Source organism: Jaculus jaculus, chromosome 19 (genome assembly GCF_020740685.1).
Source record: "Jaculus jaculus isolate mJacJac1 chromosome 19, mJacJac1.mat.Y.cur, whole genome shotgun sequence".
Classification (NCBI taxonomy): Eukaryota; Metazoa; Chordata; class Mammalia; order Rodentia; family Dipodidae; genus Jaculus; species Jaculus jaculus.
The window spans coordinates 58,756,736-58,779,364 of NC_059120.1; the positions used below are offsets into that span (position 1 = coordinate 58,756,736).

The window sequence follows — 22,629 nt, forward strand, 5'->3', positions numbered from 1 at the left end:
GGGGTCGTGGGAGCCGAGCGCGTGAGTGCACAAGATGGAGGAGGAGTCGCGGCCGGCGGCGGGCGCCGGCGGAGGGACCACCCCGGTGCTGGAGGCGGCGCCTGCGGCGGCTCCGGCTCCCGCTCCCGCTCCGGCACCGAACCCGGCCACCGCGGCCTCGGGTCCGGCCCCCGGTTCCGGCTCCGAGCCGAAGAGGAGGCCGCTGGGGAGTCTGCTGCAGCCCACCGTCAACAAGTTCTCCCTCCGCGTGTTCGGAAGCCACAAGGCGGTGGAGATCGAGCAGGAGCGGGTCAAGTCGGCGGGGGTCTGGATCATCCACCCCTACAGCGACTTCCGGTATTGGGGGGCTCCCCCCTGCGGGGAGGGAGACGGGGTGCAGACCCGCCCGGGCCTCCAAGGGTCACTGGCTTCCAGCCCTGGGGTGGGGGGTGTCCTGGGCACGGGAGTCACCCCCCTCGAGCCAGTCCTGGTCTGGCTGGGATGATAGACATCAGGGACTCTCCAGAACCTTGGTTCTCCTATTTCGGGGAACCCCGAGCTCCGTTATCTGAATCCACAGTGGTTTGGGGTGCTACCCGAGTTCGGAACCCCAGCCTTCTCTAGGTCCTGTTTGCTGGGCATCTGGGAAATCATTTCATATCCCAGTGAAATGGGATATGAGGGGAGGTCTGCTTGAGGGACAAGCCGGACCCCCCATGTCTACCATCTGTCTACCACCTTCAGTCCCCCACCTCCAGCATAGGCCCCGTTTCAGCAGGTCAGACAGGGACGCTGGCTGCAAGGGGACTTAGGGGTGCGCTGCCCGCTCTGGTTGCTGTCCCTGGTGCTGAAGGCGGGGTGCGGCGGGCTGGGCGGCTCCTGGGAAGGGTTGAAGCCCGGGGGCTGGACCACCTCCCTGGCGACTCTGTCTAAGGAAGGACTGGGGGGTGGGGAGGGGCCATTTCACAGCCCCTAACTAAGCTAGCTGTAGGGCGTCTACCTCCAGATCGCTAGGGGAGAAAAGCCCTGTCCTTGGGGGAAGTGAGTGAAGGACAGTCAGCTTTTGGAAGAGGTGGAGATGTGTGCAAAGAAGCCACCAGGATGAGGTGTGAATCTGAGCCCTGAGAGCACAAGTAGAGACCCCGACAGCGTCCTGCATCCACAAGCGCCCCCTCCCCTAAATGCTCCCCGCTGCTCACATAGACCCTTGCACTTTTTTATTTTATTTTATTTATTTATTTTTTTTTTTGGTTTTTCGAGTTAGGGTCTCACTCTGGCTCAGGCTGATCTGGAATTCACTATGTAGTCTCAGGATGGCCTCGAACTCATGGCGATCCTTCTACCTCTGCCTCTTGAGTGCAGAGGGATTGAAGGTGTGCACCACCACGCCCAGCGCACCTCTCTTTTTTGACGACCTCACTCCCACCAGCCACTCTGCAGATTTTTTTTTTTTCTTGAGGTAGGGGCTCTCTAGCTCAGGTTGACCTGTAATTCACTCTGTAGACTCAGGGTGGCCTCGAACTCACGGCGATCCTCCTACCTCTGTCTCCCAAGTACTGAGATTAAAGGCATACGCCACCATGCTTGACTACACGGCACCTTTTCTAGTGTCCGGTAGATCTCCCTGCCCTCCTCTTGGAGGCACCCCCTTTCGGATTGTACTTCTCTGCTCCCTCTCGGCTTGTGACAGCCTGTGAGTCAGAGAGTGAAGATGCCCCCTCCCCTCTTCCAGTGTCTCTTTTCTTCACAGCGGCTGCAGGGAGAAAGAGGAAAGGGTTTGTTGTTCAGTGAAGTCACTAGTCTAAGTGGCTTCCTGGGGTCCTGGACTTGGGTACCTCCACCTCCTTTGGACAGCTAAAAGGATTGATTTTGTAGTCAAAATCAGAAGGCCAGCTGATTTGCATTTATGCTGGGATTAGATGTGTCCTAGAATTAAATCCACTGTAGGTAATTGAATCCATCAAATAATCCAGTCATTTTCTCTGAATGAAATCTGCACCCAGCCCTTCCCCCTCCACACCCACACACACGCACACACACACAGCTTTTCCTAAAGCACATCAGCTGGGCTCCGTCAGGGTCCCAGCAGGCACAGGGAGAAGGAACGGAGAGCGCAGACACTCCAGCCTCCCTGCCTTGGGTGCTCCTGGTGGAGTGCTCTGTACACAGACGTCCACCGTGCTGGGGTCGGGAGCAGGTCTCCACAGAGAAGCAAGAGGCATGTACAACTGTTGATGAGGAAGAATGGGTGAGGAAGCTTGAGGAAAGTAGGAGGTCCTGGCCTAGAGAACGGGAGCTGGCAGAAGCGGCCACCTTCGCAGAGATCTGGGGGCGAAGGGTGGGTGAGTCGAAGCATTGGCACAGCCTGAGGCCCGTCACCTTGATTCACCGCTCTTGTTCCCTCACTGGTGGCTGAATGGGACCAGCTCCTGCCACCATTCTTCCCACCATGAGGGACTGGAACCTGGAACTGTAAAGTGAAATAAGCCCTTCCTCTCTTAAAAAAAAAAACAAAACAAAACAAAAAACAAAACAAAAAAACCGTAAATAATACTGATGGCATAATTGATTTGTTTGTTTTCAGAACTGAGGATTGACTATGCTAGTCAAGTAGTCAAGGGCAGTACCCCGTGGTACTGCTACCCAACCCACTTTTTTTCTTGGGTTTTTGAGGTAGGGTCTTGTTCCAGCACAGGCTGACTTGGAATTCACTATATAGTCTCAAGGTGTGGCCTCAAACTGACTCACAGAGATCGACCTACCTCTGCCTGCTGAGTGCTGGGATTAAGTTTGTGTGCCACCACGCCCTGCCCAGTCTCCTTTCTCACCTTGTATTTTGAAGACAAAATCTCACTTGTCTTGGCTGGCCTTGAACTTACTTTGTAGTCTAAGACAGGCCTTGAACTTATCTTCTTGCCCCAGGTTTTATGGACGCGCCAGGGCTTCCAGCCACTGCTAACAAACTTCAGACGCGTACTCCCCCTTGTGCATCTGGCTAACGAGGGTCCTGGGGAATCGAGCCTCGAACCAATGTCCTTAGGCTTCACAGGCAAGCGTTTAACCACTAAGCCATCTCTCCAGCCCCAGGTTTTATTATTATTATTTTTTTTTTTTCCTGAGGTAGAGTCTTGCTCCAGCACAGACTGACCTGGAATTCATTATGTAGTACCAGGGTGGCCTTGAACTCAGCTATCCTCCTACCTTGGCTTCCTGAGTGCTGGGATTAAAGTCGTGTGCCACCATGACTGGCTAATTTTTTATTTATTTGAAAGAGAGAGAGAGAGAGAGAGAGAATAGGCATGCATGGCCTTCAGCTGCTGTAGACAAACTCCAGACACACACTCTATCTCGTGCATCTGGCTTACATGGACCCTGGAGAATTGAACCTGGGTCCTTTGGCTTTACAGGCAAACACCTTAACTGCTAAGCCATCTCTCCAGCCCTTGCTTCAGCTTTTTTTTTTTTTTTTTTTTTTTTTTTTGTTTTTCGAGTTAGGGTCTCACTCTGGCTCAGGCTGACCTGGAATTCACTATGTAGTCTCAGGGTGGCCTCGAACTCTCGGCGATCCTCCTACCTCTGCCTCCCGAGTGCTGGGATTAAAGGCGTGCGCCACCACGCCCGGCTGCTTCAGCTTTTTAAGTAGCTGGGATTATAGGCCTGTGCTGCCAGGCCCAGTTTATGACATAGATCTTATATAGTATGGACAAATAGATATATGCATATATAGGGCAAACTATAATAATTACCTATGCTAAGAGGTTGTGATCTGGAGACATGGTTCAGTGGGTAAAGTGCTTGCTGCCCAAGATTAAGGACCTGGGCTTGAACCTTCAGCACCAGATGAAATGCCAGGCATGTGTGTGTTCCTGTAACCCCAGCCCCTGGAGCTCATTGGCTAGCTAGCTGGTCTAGACAAATCGGTGAGCTCAAAGTTCAGCAAGACATGCTGTCTCAAGCAATCAATAGGAGAGTGATTGAGAAAGACACTGGAGATCTATCTCCCATCTCCACATGCACACACATAGGCACCTACACATGTGTACCCCACACACATATACACATGGAAACCACACACACTTGTAAAAAGAAAAAAAAAAAAGGAGGTTACACACATCATCAGCCCTGGTGAATTCCCACGATATGGTCTCACATTCCTTTCTATTTTTTCTTTTATTTACTTATTTATTTATTTGCACACAGAAAGAGACAGACACACACACACACACACACACACACACACACACACAGAATGGCAATGAGGGCCTCCAGCCACTGCAAACAAACTCTAAATGCATGTGCCCCTTTGTGCATCTGCCTTGGGGAATTGAGACTGAGTTGTTAAGCTTTGCAGGCAAGCGCCTTAATCAATGAGCAATCACTCCAGCCCTTTTTTACATTTCATTTTTATTTATTTTGTTATTTGAGAGAGAGAGAGAAAGAGGCAGAGAGAGGGAGAATGGGCATGTCAGGGCCTCCTACCGCTGCAGACGAACTGCAGACACATGCAGCACCTTGTGCATCTTGCTTACATGCATCCTGGGAATTGAACCTGGGTCCTTTGGCTTTGCAGATGGCTTAACCACTAAGCAATCTCCCAGGACCCTCCAGCCATTTAAAAAACAAATGTTTCTTTTTTCTTGAGGTAGGGTCTCACTCTAGCCCAGGCTGACCTGGAATTCAATATATAGTCTCAGGCTGGCCTTGAACTTATGATGATCCTTCTATCTCTGCCTCTCAAATGCTGGGATTAAAGACATGTGCCACCACACCTGGCAATATTTTATTTACTTATTTGCAAGGGGAGAGAAGGAGAATGAGAATGAATGGACATGCCAGGGCCTCTAACCATTGCAGATGAACTCCACATGTGTGCACCACTTTGTGCATCTGGCTTTACGTAGATACTGAGGAATTGAGCCTGGGTGCTTAGGTGTTGCAGGCAAGCGTCCTAACTGCTGAGCCATCTCTCTCCAAGCCATCACATTCCTTTTGGAAACTGAACATTTTCTCTTTTGGGTGGGGGGGACTGCAAATTGAATCTGGGTACTATGCACACACTTTCCCACTGAACTACATCTCCATCTACTTGTGGGCTCATTTTTATTTTGGCAAGCACCTTAAATGCTAAGCCATCTCTCCAGCCATTATTTTCCTTCATTTATTTAAGATTTTGTTTGTTTGTTTGTTTTTTTCAGGGTAGGGTTCCACTCTAGTCCAGGCTGACCTGGAATAAACTATGTAGTCTCAGGATGGCCTTGAACTCTCGGTGATCCTCCTACTTCTGCCTCCCAAGTGCTGGGATTAAAGGCATGTGCCACCACACCCAGCTCATTATTTTTCTTTAAATAGATGACTGTTGTAATTTCCAGCACTATATTAACATTTAAAATTAACAACTGGATTCAAGGCCACCCTGAGACTACATAGTGAACTCCAGGCCAGCTGGGCTACAGCGAGACCCTACCTCAAAAAAACAAAAACAATAATAACAACTGGGGGCTAGAGATGGCTTAGCGGTTAAGGTGCATGCCTGCCAGGTCTGAGGACCAGGTTTGATTCTCCAGGTCCCACATAAGCCAGATGCACATGGTGGCACATACGTCTGGAGTTCGTTTGCTATGGCTGGAGACCCTGGCACGCTCATTCTCTCAGTCTCTCTCCCCGTCTCTCTCTGTCTCAAAATAAACAAATCTTTAAAATTAACAACTGGGGCTGAGAAGATGGCTCAGTGGTTAAGCACCTACCTGAGTTCAGACCCCAGAACCATGTAAAGCCGGACGCTCTGTTGTCAGCAGCTGGACTCCCAGCATGAGCACGCACCTAGTGAGAGGTGGGAGGCCTGAGGCCCGTCACCCAGAAGCTCGCTGGCCTGGCTAGCACAGCAGTGAGCAGTGAGACACTCTGCCTCAAACAAGGTGGAAGGTGAGGGCTGGCCGCCGAAGCTGACCTCTGACCTCCGCGCATGTGCCGTGGCCTGTGAATGCACACGTGTTCACTTGCATTCACACGTATGAGCTTGCTGACACTCACCTCCTACCTGCACCAAAAAAGAAAAATGAGCATTAACAACAAAGTTATATGAGTTGATAATTCTCTCCCACAAATTTCTTTTTTTGTTTGTTTACTTGTTTTTTCTTTTTTTTTTTTTTTTCCGGCTGGTTGGTTGTCTTTTGAAGCAGGGGGCTGACGTGAAACTCACTTTGTAACCCCAGGATGGCCTTGAACTCACCCTTCTGCAGCCTCCTGGATTAAAGGCATAGATCACCATGCCCAGCAAAATAATAATAATAATAATAATAACAACTTTGATGCTTTCTTTTTTTTTTAATTTTTTTTTTTTTATTTGAGAGCGACAGACACAGAGAGAAAGACAGATAGAGGGAGAGAGAGAGAATGGGCGCGCCAGGGCTTCCAGCCTCTGCAAACGAACTCCAGACGCGTGCGCCCCCTTGTACATCTGGCTAACATGGGACCTGGGGAACCGAGCCTCGAACCGGGGTCCTTAGGCTTCACAGGCAAGCGCTTAACCGCTAAGCCATCTCTCCAGCCCGCTTTATGCTTTTAAAGGTTTTTGTTTTTTATTTTTATTTATTTATTTGAGAGCTACTGAGACAGAAAGAGGCAGAGAGGGGGTAGGGAGAATGGGCAGGCCAGGGCCTCCAGCCACTGCAAACAAACTCCAGACGCATGCGCCCCTTTGTGTATCTGGCTAACATGGGTCCTGGGGAATTGAGCCTCAAACCGGGGTCCTTAGGCAATCAACCACTAAGCCATCTCTCCAGCCCGCTCTTTACTTTCTTGTGGTTTGACATTAATATGAGTTCTGAGGTCATGTAAGGAACTTCCAACAGGATTTTTTACTGCATTTTTTGGATATGGGAACCTGTAGCATCAGCAATAAATGGGCTGGGATTAACAGCATGTATCGCTGTACTTGGCTAAATTATTTGCTGTGCACGGTCTCTTGCCTCTATTAGTCATTTTATTTTAAAAAATAATTTCAAGCCGGTCGTGGTGGCGCATGCCTTTAATCCTAGCCCTTGGGAGGCAGGGGTAGGAGGATCACCGTGAGTTCAAGGCCACCCTGCGACTATACAGTGAATTCCAGATCTGCCTGGGCTAGGGTGAGATTCTACCTCAAAAAACAAAACAAAACAAAAAAGTGTCCTCGGTTTTCTTTGAATAGCCTAGTTTTCCCTGAATTAAACCTCTGTGGAAGCGAAACCATCTGGCACGTAAATTCTTTCTTGCTTCGTTCTCTCAGTTATAAGGGGAGCTTGATCTGTGGTGCTGAACATAATGGTAGTGGAGTGATTTCATGGAGTAGTAATGCAGGCTGTGAGTACTATACCTCAGCATACGTACCTGCTCGACTTATTCGCCTGCTTTTTGTTTGTGTGTTTTTTCCTTTCTGGTTTTTACGAGATAGAGTCTCACTCTAGTGCAGGCTGATTTAGAATTCACTATAGAGTCTCAGCATGGCCTTGAACTCACAGCGATCCTCCTACCTCTGTCTCCCGAGTGCTGGGATTAAAGGCGAGCGCCACCACACCCGGCATATTATTATATATTGTGTATTCTTGCCTTTTCTTGACTATGTCAGACTATCTCCGGTCAGTCTAGCGGCTGGTGGAATATCACATGGCCTTGCTCCCTGTCCCGTCCCCCCCCCCCCCTTAGGTTTTACTGGGACCTGATCATGCTGCTCCTGATGGTGGGGAACCTCATTGTCCTGCCTGTGGGCATCACGTTTTTCAAGGAGGAGAACTCCCCACCGTGGATCGTCTTCAATGTCCTCTCCGACACTTTCTTCCTGATGGATCTGGTGCTCAACTTCCGAACGGGCATCGTGGTGGAGGAGGGGGCGGAGATCTTGCTGGCGCCCAGCGCCATCCGCACGCGCTACCTGCGCACCTGGTTCCTGGTGGACCTCATCTCCTCCATCCCGGTCGACTACATCTTCCTCGTGGTGGAGCTGGAGCCCCGGCTGGACGCCGAGGTGTACAAAACGGCCCGGGCCCTGCGCATCGTTCGCTTCACCAAGATCCTCAGCCTGCTGCGGCTGCTCCGCCTCTCCCGTCTCATCCGATACATTCACCAGTGGGAGGAGGTGGGGCAGGGAGGTGGGCAGGGGGCCTCGGACCCCGCAGAAGCGGCGCTGTGGGCGGAGGTCCTTGGGACTCTCTGGGTGGAGCAGATGGGCCAGGCTTCCATGGGTGACTTGTTTGCAAAGTGGGTGGCGGAGCAGGGAGGGAATAAGGGTTCAGGAGATGAAGCCTAGGGTTGGTGGTGCAAATGTGTGTGTGGTGGGGTGGGCATGGAACACAGCAGCTGAGCAAACACTTGAGGGTGTGGAGTGGAAGCTAGAGATAGATGCCACTTCAGGCATCAGAGTTTCCTGCCTCAATGTCGACTCTGCAATCTCATTGCCTGTAGTCAAATCCTAATGTCCCACTCTAGCCAGGCTGACCAGAATTCACTCTGTATTCTCAGGGTGGCCTCGAACCTCTGCCCCCCAAGTGCTGGGATCAAAGGCGTGCCCCACCACACCCAGCTTTTCAAAAAGAAAGAGGCAGAGAGAGAGAGAAAGAGGAGAGAATGGGCGTGCCAGGGCCTCCAGCCACTGCAAACGAACTCCAGATGCATGCGCCTCCTTGTGCATCTGGTTTACATGGGTCCTGGAGAGTGGAATGGGGATCCTTTGGCTTTGCAGGCAAACGCCTTAACCACTAAGCTATCTCTTCAGCCCTCGAATTCCTCTTCTATAAAGGATGACTATACTAGGCACTGAGTATGGTGGCTCATGCCTGAAATCACAGCATTTGGGAGGCTGAAGTAGGAAGATCAGTGAGTTCAAGGACAGCCTGAGCTAAAGTGAGACCCTGCCCCAAAGAAACAAGATAAATATGGCAATGTTAAATACACTAACTTTTATTGATATGTTTATGTATAAGGTGGTTGTAAGAGTTAGAGATTGTACATGTTTAGCAATCTGCATATAGTGAGATAACAAGTTCTCAGTAATTAGCTGCTGTTTTGTTTTGGTTGATTTTGTTTTATTTATTTATTTATTTATTTATTTGTTTGTTTGTTTTTGTTTTTTCGAGGTAGGGTCCCACTGTAGCTCAGACTGACCTGTAATTTACTATGCAATCACAGGGTGGCCTTGAACTCACGGGCAATCCTCCCACCTCTGCCTCCCAAATGCTAGGATTAAAACCATGCCTGGCTTGGTTTTATTTTTGTCACTATTATTATTACTAGTTGTTGTTGTTGCTTCAAGGTAGGGTCTCGCTTTAGCCTGGGCTGACCTGGAATTCACCATGTACTCTCAGACTGCCTGGAACTCAAAGGCATCTTCCTACCTCAGCCTTCTAAGTGCTGAGATTAAGGTGTGCACCACCGCAACTACCTTTAAAAGATTTTTTTGTTTATTTATTTTATTTATTTGAGAGAAAGAGGTAGAGAGAGAGAGAGAGAATGGGCACATCAGGGCCTCCAGTCACTGCAAATGAACTACAGATGTATGTCCCACTTCGTGTATCTGGCTTACGTGGGTCCTGGGGAATCAAGCCTCGGAGCAGGGTCCTTATGCTTCACAGGCAAGCACTTAACCGCTAAGCCATCTCTCCAGGCTTTTTTTTTTTTTTTTTTTTTTTTTTTGTCGTAGGGTTTTGCTGTAGCCCAGGCTGACCTAGAATTCATTATGTAGTCTCAAAGTGGCCTTAAACTCACAGTAATCCTCCTACCTCTGCCTCCCGAGTGCTGGGATTAAAGGTGTGCACCACCCCGCCTGGTTATCAATTTTTTTTTTTGGTTGTTTTTTTAAGGCAGGGTCTCACTCTAGCTAGCCCAGGCTGACCTGGAATTCACTATGGAGTCTCAGGATGGCCTTGAACTTGTGGCGGTCCTTCTACCTCTGCCTCCCACGTGCTAGGATTAAAGGTGTGTGCCACCACACCCGGCTGGTTATTAATTTCTTAAAAATATTTTTTAAATTTATTTGCAAGCAGAGAGAGAGAATGGGTGTGTCATGGCCTTGACCTCTAGCCACTGTAAACAAACTCCATATGTATGTACCACTTTTTGCATCTAGCTTTACATGGACACCGGGGAATGGAATTCCAGCCATTAGGTTTTGTAGGCAAGTGCCTTAACCAACAAGCAATCTCTCCAGCTCAATGACCATTAATTTGTACTGAGCTTCATATCACATAGGCAATAGCTGATACAAAGTAAGTTGTATGATTCACCTTTTAAAAAATTTACTTGAGAGAGATAGAGAAAGAGGCAGAGAGAGAGAGAATGGGTGTGCCAGGGTCTTTAGCCACTGCAAATGAAACCAGACACATGCACCACCTTGTGGATCTGGCTTACATCAGTCCTGGGGAATAGAACCTGGGCCCTTTGGCTTTGCAGGCAAGCACCTTAACTGCAAAGCCTCCAGCGCCCCATATATGTATGTATGTATGTATGTATGTATGTGTGTGTGTGTGTATGTATGTGTGTGTGTATATATATATATGTGTGTGTGTGTGTGTATACATACATACATACATATATATATATATATATATATATATATATATATATATATATATATCTTCTGCTTTTTTTTTTTTTTTTTCTTTTCGAGGTAGGGTTTCACTCTAATCTAGGCTGACCTGGAATTCACTCTGTATTCTCAGGGTGTCCTCAAACTCATGGTGATCCTCCTACCTCTGCTTCCCGAGTGCTGGGATTAAAAGTGTGTGCCATCACTCCTGGCAGCTTTTGCTTTTTTAAGGTAGGGTCTTGCTCTAGTCCAGACTGACCTAGAATTCACTCTGCAGTCTCAGGGTGGCCTTGAACTCACTGCGATCCTCCTATTCCTACCTCTGCCTCCTAAATGCTGGGATTAAAGGCATGGACCACCATGTTTGGCTCAAAAGATTTATATTTATTTATTTATTAGAAACAGAGAGGGGAGACAGAGAATGGGTATGCCAAGGCCGTTAGCCAATGCAAACAAACTCAAGAGTCATGTACCACACCATCATGTACATCTGGCTTACGTGGATCCTGGGAAATTGAAACTGGTTCCTTTGGCTTTGAAGGCAAGCACCTTAACTGCTAAGCCATCCCTCCAGCCCCTGCCCCTTTTTTTTTTTTTTTTAATTTTTATTAACATTTTCCATGATTATAAAATATATCCCATGGTAATTCCCTCCCTCCCCACCCCCACACTTTCCCGTTTGAAATTCCATTCTCCATCATATTACCTCCCCATTACAATCATTGTAATTACATATATACAATACCAACCTATTAAGTACCCTCCTCCCTTCCTTTCTCTTCCCTTTATGTCTCCTTTTTAACTTACTGGCCTCTGCTACTAAGTATTTTCATTCTCACACAGAAGCCCAGTCATCTGTAGCTAGGATCCCCATATGAGAGAGAACATGTGGCGCTTGGCTTTCTGCCTGCCCCTTTTTTTGCAACAGTTCTCGTACAGGCCCTAGCTAGCCTTGAACTCCCTATGTAGCTGAGGATGACTCTGAACAACTGATCCTTCTGTCTCTACTCTCATGTGCTGGGATTGCAGGTGTTTGCCACCTGCTTGGGTTTCCTTTGTGTCCTTTTTTGTTGTCATTTGTTTTGGGTTTTTGAGGTAGGGTTTCACTCTAGCCCAGGCTGACCTGGAATTCACTCTGTATTCTCAGGGTGGCCTCAAACTCACAGCGATCCTCCTACCTCTGCTTCCCATGTGCTGGGATTAAAGGCGTGCGCCACCGCACCTGGCTCTTTGTGTCTTTTAATTCTTGCTTGTTTTTATTTATTTATTTGAGAACAACAGAGAAAGTGGCAGAGAGAGAGAGAGAGAGAATGGATGCGCCAGGGCCTCGAGCCACTGCAAACCTTGTGTGCCACCTTGTGCATCTGCCTTAGTGGGATGGAGCCTTGAACTGGGATCCTTAGGTTTCACAAGCAAGTGCTTAACCCCTAAGCCATCTCTCCAGCCCTCTTTGTGTCTTTTATGTAGAAAAATCGGGGCTAATTATGCCCAGAAACAAACATTACATGCCACAGCGCAGATGAAGATTCTGTGTTGTACAAGCTGCCCAAGTGTAGCCTGGAAATGAGAGGGCCATCTCGGTGTCAGCTCCACAGGTCACATGTACAAGCATTAATGCCCGGACCCCTTTTCCCTCCAACAATAGCAAAAACATTAGCAGGTAGCTAATTAGCATGTGGCTCACGCCTATAATCCCAGCAGCTAGGAGGTGGAGGGAGAAGGATTGCTAAGAGCTTGAGGCTCCGTAAGCACAAGGGAGGCTGAGATAGTTCATCGTGAAATGGAGGCCAGCCTGGGCTAGAGTGCTGACTCAGCAGCTAAGGGCACTCGCTTGCAAAACCTGCTGTCCCAGGTTCAGTTCCCCAGTATCCATGTAAAGCCAGATGCACAAAATGTCCCATGCATAGCTGGGCATGGTGGCGAATGCCTCTAATCCCAGCACTCAGGAGGCAGAAGCAAGAGAATTGCTGTGAGTTTGAGGCCACCCTGAGACCCTACCTTGAAAAACGTAAAAAAAAAAAAAATAGTCTCTCTTTTTGTCTTTCCAGAGGTTGCTGGGCATGGTGGCACATGCATTTAATCCCAACACTCGGGAGGCAGAAGTAGGAGGATTGTCATGAGTTCAAGGCCACGCTGAGACTTCATAGTAAATTCCAGGCCAGCCTGAGCTAGAGTGAAACCCTACCTCAAAAAAAAAAAAAAAAAAAAAGAAGAAAAAGAAAGAAAGAAATGAAAAAGACCAGGGACTGGAGAGATTGCTCAATGATTAAGGTGCTTGACTGCAAAATCCTAATGATCTAGGTTTGATATTCCAGCACACACATAAAGCCAGATGCAAAGTGGCACATGCGTCTGCAGTTCTTTCGCAGTGGCTAGAGACCCTGCCGGGTATGCCCATTCTCTCTCTGTGTCTCTCTTCTCTCTCTCTGCATACATAAATAAATACAATTAAAATAACAAAATAATGGGGCCGGAGAGAGGGCTCAGCGATTAAGGTGCTTGCCTGCAAAACCTAATGATCCAGGTTCCATTCCCTAGTATCCACATAAAACTAGATGCACAGAGTAGCAGATGCATCTGGAATGTGTTTGCAGTGGCTAGAGGCCAAGGCGCACCTGTTCTCTCTCTCTGCTTGCAAATAAATAAAATAAAATGTTTTTAAATAATTAATAGTCACTGGGGCTGGAGGGATGGCTTAGCACTTAAGGCGTTTGCCTGCAAAGCCAAAGGACCCAGGACCCATGTTAGCCAGATGCACAAGGGGGTGCACACATCTGGAGTTGGTTTGCAGTGGCTGGAGGCCCTGGCGCACCCATTCTCTCCCCCTCTCTCTCTTTTTCTATCAACTATAGAAATAAAATACTTAAAAAATTAATAGTCATTGAAGCAGAGTTGCTTTGTTAAAAATGCCCTTCATAATAGATTTTGTTTGTTTGTTTTTGTTTTTCAAGGTAGGGTCTCACTCTAGCTCAGGCTGACCTGGATTTCACTATGTAGTCTCAGGGTGGCCTTGAACCCATGGTGATCCACCTACCTCTGCCTCCTGAGTGCTGTGATTAAAGGTGTGCGCCATCACGCCCAGCTTTTGACTTTTTATTTTGAAGTAGAGTCTCACTAAATTGTCCAGGCTAGCCTTGAACTTTTTGTTTTTGAGGCAGTTTCACTGTAGCTCAGGCTGACTTGGAATTCACTATGCAGTCTCAAGGTGGCCTTGAACCCATGGTGATCCATCTACCTCTGTCTCCAGAATGTTGGGATTAAAGGTGTGCGTGCCACCATGCCCAGCTTGCCTTGAACTTTTGATCCTTCCGCTTCAGATTCTTAAGAGCTGAGATTACAGGTTTGCCCAGGGAAAGCTAGCAGCCACATTTTTCAAAAAATATTTTATTTGGGGCTGGAGCGATGGCTTAGCGGTCGAGCACTTGCCTGTGAAGCCTAAAGACCCCGGTTTAAGGCTCGATTCCCCAGGACCCACGTAATCCAGATGCACAAGGGGGGCACACCCATCTGGAGTTTGTTTGCAGTCCCTGGTGCACCCATTCTCTTCCTCCCTTCCCCCCCCCCTCGCTCTCAAATAAATAAATAAAAATACTTTATTTATTTATTTTGAGAGAGAGGCAGATAGGCAACTAGAAAGAGAAAATGGGCACACTAGGGCCTCTAACGCCTGCAAATGCACTCCAGACGCATGTGCCACCTTGTGCATCTGGTTCACATGGAATTGAGCCTAGGTCCTTAGGCTTCATAGGCAAGCGCCTTAACTGCTCAGCCGTCTCTCCAGCCGTAGCCACAGATGTTTTATCTTTTAATTCAGTGAGGCTGGGGCTAGAGAGGACCTGCAAGGCTGGGACTGGAGGCAGACCAGCAGGGAGGACTCTTGTCCACAGCAGCCCCTCCTCGGACTCCTCAGATTTTTCACATGACCTATGACCTGGCCAGCGCGGTGGTCCGCATCTTCAACCTCATTGGGATGATGTTGCTGCTGTGTCACTGGGATGGCTGTCTGCAGTTCCTGGTTCCCATGCTGCAGGACTTCCCTTCCGACTGCTGGGTCTCCATGAACCACATGGTGGTGAGAAGTCCCCACGACTGCGCCGCTCCCGGGCCTGCGGAGGGCTCTGGTTGCCCGAGCCGCAGGGACAGCACAGGGGGCAGGAGGTGGGGGACATCCGGAGAGGGGGAGGAGGCCTGGCGGGAGGAGAAGGCAAAGAGGGACGCAGCTTGTGCGGTGGAGGGAGAGGCAGGGAAGGAAACCCTGGGGGAGGGGGGAGCAGAAACTAGGGTCCCCCAGTGCAGAAGAGGCCTTTCAGAGACTGCAGACCCCAGCAAGTGCCCGCGGAGAGGGAGGTCTGAGGTAGGAGACGCAGGCGTTTTGCAGGACTGAGAGAGAAAAAGGGACGGGTGGAGAGGTCAAGCAAGGCTCTGAGGGACAGCCACATACATGCCCGGCCCTGGCACACATTCTGCCCGCCCCCCCCCCCAGAACCACTCGTGGGGCCGCCAGTATTCCCACGCCCTGTTCAAGGCCATGAGCCACATGCTGTGCATTGGCTACGGGCAGCAGGCTCCCGTGGGCATGCCCGACGTCTGGCTCACCATGCTCAGCATGATCGTGGGCGCCACGTGCTATGCCATGTTCATCGGGCACGCCACGGCCCTCATCCAGTCCCTGGACTCGTCCCGCCGTCAGTACCAGGAGAAGGTCAGCAGGCTGGGAGCGGGCAGGGTGGGCTTAGAGGGGTGCTGGAGATCGGGTCCTGACGGGCCTCCGTGGCCTTCCCGGTACCCGCTCCCACACCCTGTGTGAACCCTTCGGCCCTGTGCCTGTGTCTTTGGACCCCATCCCTGCCCATACCTGGCTTTTCCTGCGACTGTCATCTGTCTTCCCTGTGCCCACCACCCTCTGCGGCCCTGCGCGTCCACGTCCACTTCCATGGTTCGCCAATCCGGGTGCCACGTGTGTCTGGCGACGGCGGCCCCCCAGTACAAGCAGGTGGAGCAGTACATGTCCTTCCACAAGCTGCCGGCCGACACGCGGCAGCGCATCCACGAGTACTACGAGCACCGCTACCAGGGCAAGATGTTCGACGAGGAGAGCATCCTGGGCGAGCTGAGCGAGCCGCTGCGCGAGGTGCGCTGGGCTGCGCGAGGCGGGCGGGACGAGAGGGACCAGAGGGCGGGAGGACGCGCCAGGGCCTCCAGCTTCTGCAAACGCACTCCAGACGCAGGCGCCCCCTTGAGCATCTGGCTTGAGCATGTGGGTGCTGGGGAACTGAACCTGGGTCCTTTGGCTTTGCAGGCAAACGCCGTAATGGCTAAACTTATCTCTCCAGCCCTCTTTTGGGGTTTTCTTTTCTTTCTTTCTTTTTTTTTTTTTTATAGTTCAAAAAACGATAAAAAGTAAGGTTTCACTCTAGTCCAGGCTGACCTGGAACCTATTATGTACTGTCTCAGGGTGGCCTCGAAATCACGGTGACCCTCCTACCTCTGCCTCCGGAGTGCTGGGATTAAAGACGTGCGCCACCACGCCCAGTTTCCTCGGCCCACCCCTTTTTTTGAGAGAGAGAGAGAAAGAGAATTGGCATGTTAGGGCCTCAACCATTGCAATCAAACTCCAGATGCTTTTGCCACCTAGTGGGCATGTGCGATCTTGCACTTGCCTCACCTTTGGGCATCTAAGGTGAAATCTGGAGACTTAAACATGGGTCCTCAGGCAAGCGCCTTAACCACTAAGCCATCCCTCCACCCCTGTTTTTTTTCGGTTTTTCCATATACCATCTCTCTCTAGCCTAGGCTGACCCGGAACTCACTCTATAGCCACAAAGCTCCGCTCAGAGAGATCCTCCTACCTCTGCCTCCCAAGTGCTGGGGTTAAAGGTGTGCACCACCGTACCCAGCTAGGGTTAGGCTATTGACAGTGCTGTCTGGGGTTAAAAGAGACTGGTCACTAGATGCTGTTATGTTATTAGATTATTATTATTGTTATTAGATTATTATTATTATGTTAGTATGTTATTAGATGCTGAGACCCAAAGACAGCCCCATGGAGACCACTTATTTGGGGGCTTATGAGGAAAGGGTCTCCATGAAGATTTTTTGTTTTCTTTTGTTTCTTGAGGCAGGGTCTTGCTCAAGCCCAGGCTGACCTGGAATTCACTATGCAGTCTTAGGGTGGCCTCGAACTCACCACAATCCTCCTACCTCTGCCTCTCCAGTACTGGGATTAAAAGCGTGCGCCACCACGCCCTGCATCTTTCTTCTATTTTTTTTTTTGTTTTTTTTGTTGTTTTGTTTTTTTTTTTTTTCGAGGTAGGGTCTCCCTGCAACAACCCAGGCTGACCTATATATTCACTATGTAGTCTCCTCGGGGTAGCCTCGAACTCATGGCGATCCTCCTGCCTCTGCCTCTCTTCAGGGGTTGACGCCTAAATGGGGAGGGCCTACAGGGATGACCCCGTGATGGGAGAGCTCTGCAGGCAGCTGCAAAGGTCTTTTGACAACACGGGTGAGGTTTCTCAGGAGCTCAGTGGGGTCACCCTGGGGCACTGGGCACAACCTGTCTGACAGGCCCTTCCCGCGCACAGGAGATCATTAACTTCACGTGCAGGGGCCTGGTGGCCCACATGCCGCTGTTCGCCCACGCGGACCCCAGCTTCGTCACCGCGGTGCTCACGAAGCTGCGTTTCGAGGTCTTCCAGCCGGGGGACTTCGTGGTGCGTGAGGGCTCCGTGGGCAGGAAGATGTACTTCATCCAGCACGGGCTGCTCAGCGTCCTGGCACGCGGCGCCCGGGACACCCGCCTCACTGATGGATCCTACTTTGGGGGTCAGCGGGCCTCAGGGAAGTTGCGGGGGTGGGGGTGTCTTAAGCTTTGGACAGAGGACAGTTTCTCTCTTGGACCAGGGTCCCCTTGATTGCGCTGCTGGGTCATAGCGCCTTAACCGCCCGCCCCACCCTACTCACTGAGAGTCTCTGGGCCTGGGACCCGATGTTCCTCATTTCCAAATTTTTATATATTTATATATTTTTAAATATTTTTATTTATTTGTGAGGACATCTAGTTACTGCAAATGCATGTGCCACCTTGTGCTTCTGGCTTATGTGGGTCCTGGGGAATTGAACCTGGGTCCTTTAGCTTTATTTATTTAAGTGAAAGAGAGAGAGAGAAAGGCAGATATATATAGAGAGAGATGAGCGTGCCACGGCCTTCAGCCACTGCAAACGAACTCCAGATGCATGCGCCACCTTGTGCATCTGGCTTCCTTGGGTCCTGCATAATTGAATCTGGGTGTTTTGGCTTTGCAGGCAAGCACCTTAGCCATTAAACCATCTCTCCAGACCCTCCTTTTTATTTTTATTTTTAAAGTTTTATTTATTTATTTGATATTTATTTATTTGAGAGAGAGGCAGAATGGGCATGCCAGAGCCTCCAGCCACTGCAAATAAACTCCAGACGCATGCGCCACCTTGTGCATCTAATTTACATGGGTCCTGGAGAATCAAATCTGGGTCCTGGAGAATCAAATCTGGGTCCTTAGCCTTCGTGGGCAAGTGCCTTAACCACTAAGCCATCTCTCCAGCCCTATTTTTATTTATTTTATTTATTATTATTATTTTTTTTTTTTTGGAGGTAGTGTTGCACTCTAGCCCAGGCTGACCTGGAATTTATTTATTTATTTGAGAGAGAGAAAACCACTCCACATTTTTCAGTCTTCTCAGGCATTCAGTTCATAGGCAGGCAGCCAACTACCGGCCCGCAGCCCCTTTAGGATTCCCGCTGCCCCCGCCCTGCAGCCTTTGGGGCTCTTCATCAATGAAACGCAAGGGGTCCCTGAGTCGAGGGAAAGGTGGGTGGAGAAGCAGAGCTGTCTCAGGTGCTTTAGCTTCAAGGAGCTGCCTTGATGGTGTGACCCGGGATCCCTGGCTGTGGCAGTGGGGGAAAGTGTGCCAGCCGCTACCCACAGTGACTTGAGGCTCACACAGGTCGGTCAGCCCCCAAGCCAATCACGGGTCTCCAGCATGCCCACTGGCCTCCCAAGTGCTGGGATTAAAGACTTGTGCCACCACCACGCCCGGACATTTTTTTTACCCCCTATCATTTCGTTTTGTCCCATTTACTGGTGCTTTTCTCCTCTCTGTCCTCACTCAGGGCAGGAGGGGGGGGGTCTGCAAGTCACCCCCTGGGGCCTGAGCAGTAGGGCTGGGGCTAGGGTAAACGAGGGTGCAGCAGAGTGACTGTGTCTGTCCCAGCTTTCACTTGGCAAGCACGGAAGGGGCCAGGAGCAATCACCGGGACACCGCGTGGGCCTGGAGTCAGATCCCACTCGGGGCTCTGAGACTTTTCTCAACCTCCGCAGAGATCTGCCTGCTGACCAGAGGTCGGCGCACGGCCAGCGTGCGGGCGGACACCTACTGCCGCCTCTACTCGCTCAGCGTGGACCACTTCAACGCGGTGCTCGAGGAGTTCCCCATGATGCGCCGGGCTTTCGAGACCGTGGCCATGGACAGGCTGCGCCGCATTGGTGAGGCCGCTGCTCAGTCACCTTGGGGGCCCTGGCTGAGGCTCGCCCCACCTCCATAGCTAGGAGCTTAGGTGTTACATCCCAGTGCACACTCAGTCCAAGCAAATGCACCCAGCTGACCTTTAAAACACACACACACACACACACACACACACACATTTTTTTAATTACTTATTTAAAATGTTATTTATGTTTGGTTTTTCAAGGTAGGGTCTCACTCTAGCCCCAGGCTGCCTTGGAGTTCACTGTGTAGTCTCCAGATGGCCTTGAACTCACGGTGATCCTCCTACCTCTGCCTCTCGATTGCTGGGATTAAGGCATATGCTACCACACCCGGCAAATTTTTATTTACTTGAGAGAGAGAGAGAATGGGCATGCCAGGGCCTTCAGCTGCCACAAATGAACTCCAGAAGCATGTACCACCTTGTGCATCTGGCTTATGTGGATCCTGGGAAATTGAACCTGCATTCTTTGGCTTTGCAGACAAACACCTTAACTACGAAGTGAACCATCCAGCCCTTTTATTGTTTTGATTTTTCTAGGTAGGGTCTCACTCTAGCCCAGGCTGACCTGGAATTCACTATGTATTCTCAGGGTGGCCTCAAACTCACAGTGATCCTCCTACCTCTGCCTCCCAAGTGCTGGGATTAAAGGCATGCGCCACCACACCTGGCTCCCAGCCCGTTTATTACTTATTTATTAGAGAGAGCAGAGAGAGAATAGGCACACCAGGGCCCCTAGCTATTGCAAACGAACTCCAGACACACGTGCTACCATGTGCATCTGGCTTAGGTGGATTCTGAGGAGACAAACCTGGGTCCTTAGACTGCACAGGCAAGCGGCTTAACCGCTAAGCCATCTCTCCAGCCCCCGGCAGGCCTTTGACCACTGTTGCTCACTGCTCTTAGCCCTCAGCAAGCCATGGTCCTAGATCAAGGATCCCGTGTCCTCGTGCCCGGGGTGCCCCTGAGTACCAGTCTCTGAAACGCTCCGTCTCTGATTCATACCCTCTTCCTCCAACCCAAGCTTCCGGCTTTAGCTCTGGGCACCCTCACCATGCTGACTCCAGCCCGTTACCCTCACTCTCTGCCCTCCCGTCCACATCTCGGATCCCTTCCCCTTTCCTGACATCTTCTAGGCAAGAAGAATTCCATACTGCAGCGGAAGCGCTCTGAGCCCAGTCCAGGCAGCGGCGGTGGCGTCATGGAGCAGCATCTGGTGCAACACGACAGGGACATGGCCAGGGGTGTCCGAGGCCTGGCTCCGGGCACAGGAGCTCGGCTTAGCGGAAAGCCAGTGCTGTGGGAGCCACTGGTGCACGCGCCCCTGCAGGCCGCTGCCGTGACCTCCAGCGTGGCCATTGCCCTCACCCACCAGCGAAGCCCCTTGCCTCTGTCCCCTGACTCTCCGGCCACCCTTCTTGTCCGTTCTGCTCGGCGATCAGCGGGCTCCCCAGCCTCTCCACTGGTGCCTGTCCGAGCTGGTCCTCTGCTGGCCCGGGGACCCTGGGCATCGACCTCCCGCCTGCCCGTCCCACCTGCCCGAACCCTCCATGCCAGCCTGTCCCGAACAGGGCGTTCCCAGGTGTCACTACTGGGCCCTCCCCCGGGAGGCGGCCCACGGAGACTAGGACCTCGGGGTCGCCCGCTCTCGGCCTCTCAACCCTCACTGCCCCAGAGGGCAACAGGCGATGGCTCTCCCGGGCGCAAGGGGTCTGGAAGCGAGCGCCTGCCCACCTCGGGGCTGCTGGCTAAGCCTCCAGCCACAGCCCAGCCCCCCAGGCCATCGATGCCCGAGCCGGCCACTCCCCGGGGCCCCCAGCTCTCTGCCAACATGTGACATCCTTGGCTACACTGGCTTTAGCTCTTGGTTATAATAGTGTAAGCCTGAGAACAGATGTCCCCTGGGGGGAGCCGAGGGGATCTGAATCAGTGCCACCTTCCGCCATGTTCTCTGTGCGCTCAGCTGGCGCAGCCGTAGTCGGGCTAGCCCTGGTCCACCCACCCATTCGCCGTACGTACCCAGTGCCTACCATCTTCAAGGTACCGTGCCAGGGGCTGTATGTCTCCACTGCCACGTAGAAGTGACTCAAAGCCCTCTGACAAGTGTATCCTGCCAGGCGCCGGTCTGGGCCTAGTCTCCTGCCGCCTTTTCTAAGCACAAGTACTTGCCACCACCATCACTGCCAGCTAATGAGATGGCCATCCGTCGGTGGCCCCGCAGGTCCTGCCCAGAGCGTTTTATCTGCCTGTCTCCTTAGTGTAGCTGGGCATTGTCAGTTATTTGTGCCCCCCCCCCCGCCAGTGTCTGCCAACAAATGTCTCAGGCTCTAAGTGTAGACATCTACTTCTCCCCTTACTGCCATCTGTGGACCCTCCCTATCTATATTAAGCAGGAACACACATCTTCTGCCAAGTCCCCTGCAATCTCTGTGTGGTAAAACCAACCGTCTCTGTAAACTGGGAGCTGCCTTTCTGCTGTGCCCTGTGTCCTAAGGTTCCTTATTTATTGAGCCAGCTAGATCCACACGCCCCTCTCTCCAGCCAGGTCAGACAGCAAGTGGCCATGATTCCTGTGACCTTTTTCTGTTGCCCTCTTTATTTATTCAGTCTTAGTCATTAATTTTATTCACTTGCTAGTTTGATTTATTCTTTTTGTTGTTGTTGACTCATTCCTTTATCTGTCCTTCCTCACTCCAGGTAGGGAGACAGGAGGAGCAGGGGGAGGCAGGGCCCTCCCCTGCCAGCTCTGGGATCCTTACACAATGCCATCAGCAGCAATACTCAAAAATCTCTCCCTCTGTGGGTAGTGGCAAGAGGGGCTGCGTGGAAGGGAGAGGAGGTCTGTGTCTGCTGTTGGGGAGGGCCTGGGGTACTCAAACCTAGGGGAGGGTTGGCCAGCCAGCCCCTCTGTCTTCTCAGGGACAAGAGTAGTCCACGACCCACCCACTCTGTCCCTTCTGACACTGCAGCATTTAAGTGTGGAGTCAGGACCCTAAACCTGCTTTTCTCCTGGGTGAGGAGTTACAGGGCTCTTGGCATGTGGGAGTTGTTTTTATAATTGCTCCTGAATGGTTGGATTAAAAAAAGAAAGAAAGAAAAAAAAGCAGAGATGTTCATTTTGGCTCCTGGTCTGTTTGTGGGAACACAGGGGTGTGAAGAGATTTCTGGGAGCAGGACAGGTGCCAGACATGAGTGTGATCAGAGGAGTGGCCTGTTAGTGCTGTTCCGAGGATGTGGAGTCAGTGACAGGATCCGACTGCCTAAAGCTTGAGTCTGGTGGCTCACACCTATGATCCTTACAATTGGGAGGCTGAGGCAGGAGGATCACCATAATTTTGAGGTCACCCTGGACTCCATAGTGAGTTCAGGGTCAAGCTGAGCTAAAAAGTAAGATCTTGTCTCAAAAAAAAAAAAAAAATCAGGGCTGGAGAGATGGCTTAGTGGTTAAGGCACTTGTCTGCAAAGCCTCAGGACACATGTTTGACTCTCCAGGTCCTGTGTAGCCAGACACATTGACGCAAGCACACAATGTCACACATGTGCCACAGGAGGTGCGCACTTCTGGAGTTGG

The 22,629-nt window shown here is 50.9% G+C and overlaps 1 protein-coding gene across 1 annotated transcript; it reads left to right on the top strand.

Annotated features, from left to right (window-relative positions):
* The first annotated feature begins 34 nt into the window (after window positions 1-34).
* On the top strand, window positions 35-22,162 carry Hcn3 (hyperpolarization activated cyclic nucleotide gated potassium channel 3). Its single transcript, XM_045138803.1, has 8 exons — window positions 35-336; window positions 7,660-8,089; window positions 14,445-14,606; window positions 15,018-15,236; window positions 15,519-15,665; window positions 17,119-17,359; window positions 18,892-19,056; window positions 20,195-22,162. The coding sequence occupies exons 1-8, from the start codon at window positions 35-37 to the stop codon at window positions 20,893-20,895; spliced, it is 2,367 nt and encodes a 788-aa protein (XP_044994738.1). The 3' UTR covers window positions 20,896-22,162.
* The last annotated feature ends 467 nt before the right edge of the window (window positions 22,163-22,629 follow it).

Bases quoted from the DNA above. Each gene is read 5' to 3' on its own strand.
- Hcn3 (XM_045138803.1), top strand. From the start codon at position 35: ATGGAGGAGGAGTCGCGGCCGGCGGCGGGCGCCGGCGGAGGGACCACC. The intron at 8,090-14,444 runs GTGGGGCAGGGA...CGGACTCCTCAG, and splicing joins ACATTCACCAGTGGGAGGAG to ATTTTTCACATGACCTATGA. The intron at 15,666-17,118 runs GTGCGCTGGGCT...TCCCGCGCACAG, and splicing joins TGAGCGAGCCGCTGCGCGAG to GAGATCATTAACTTCACGTG.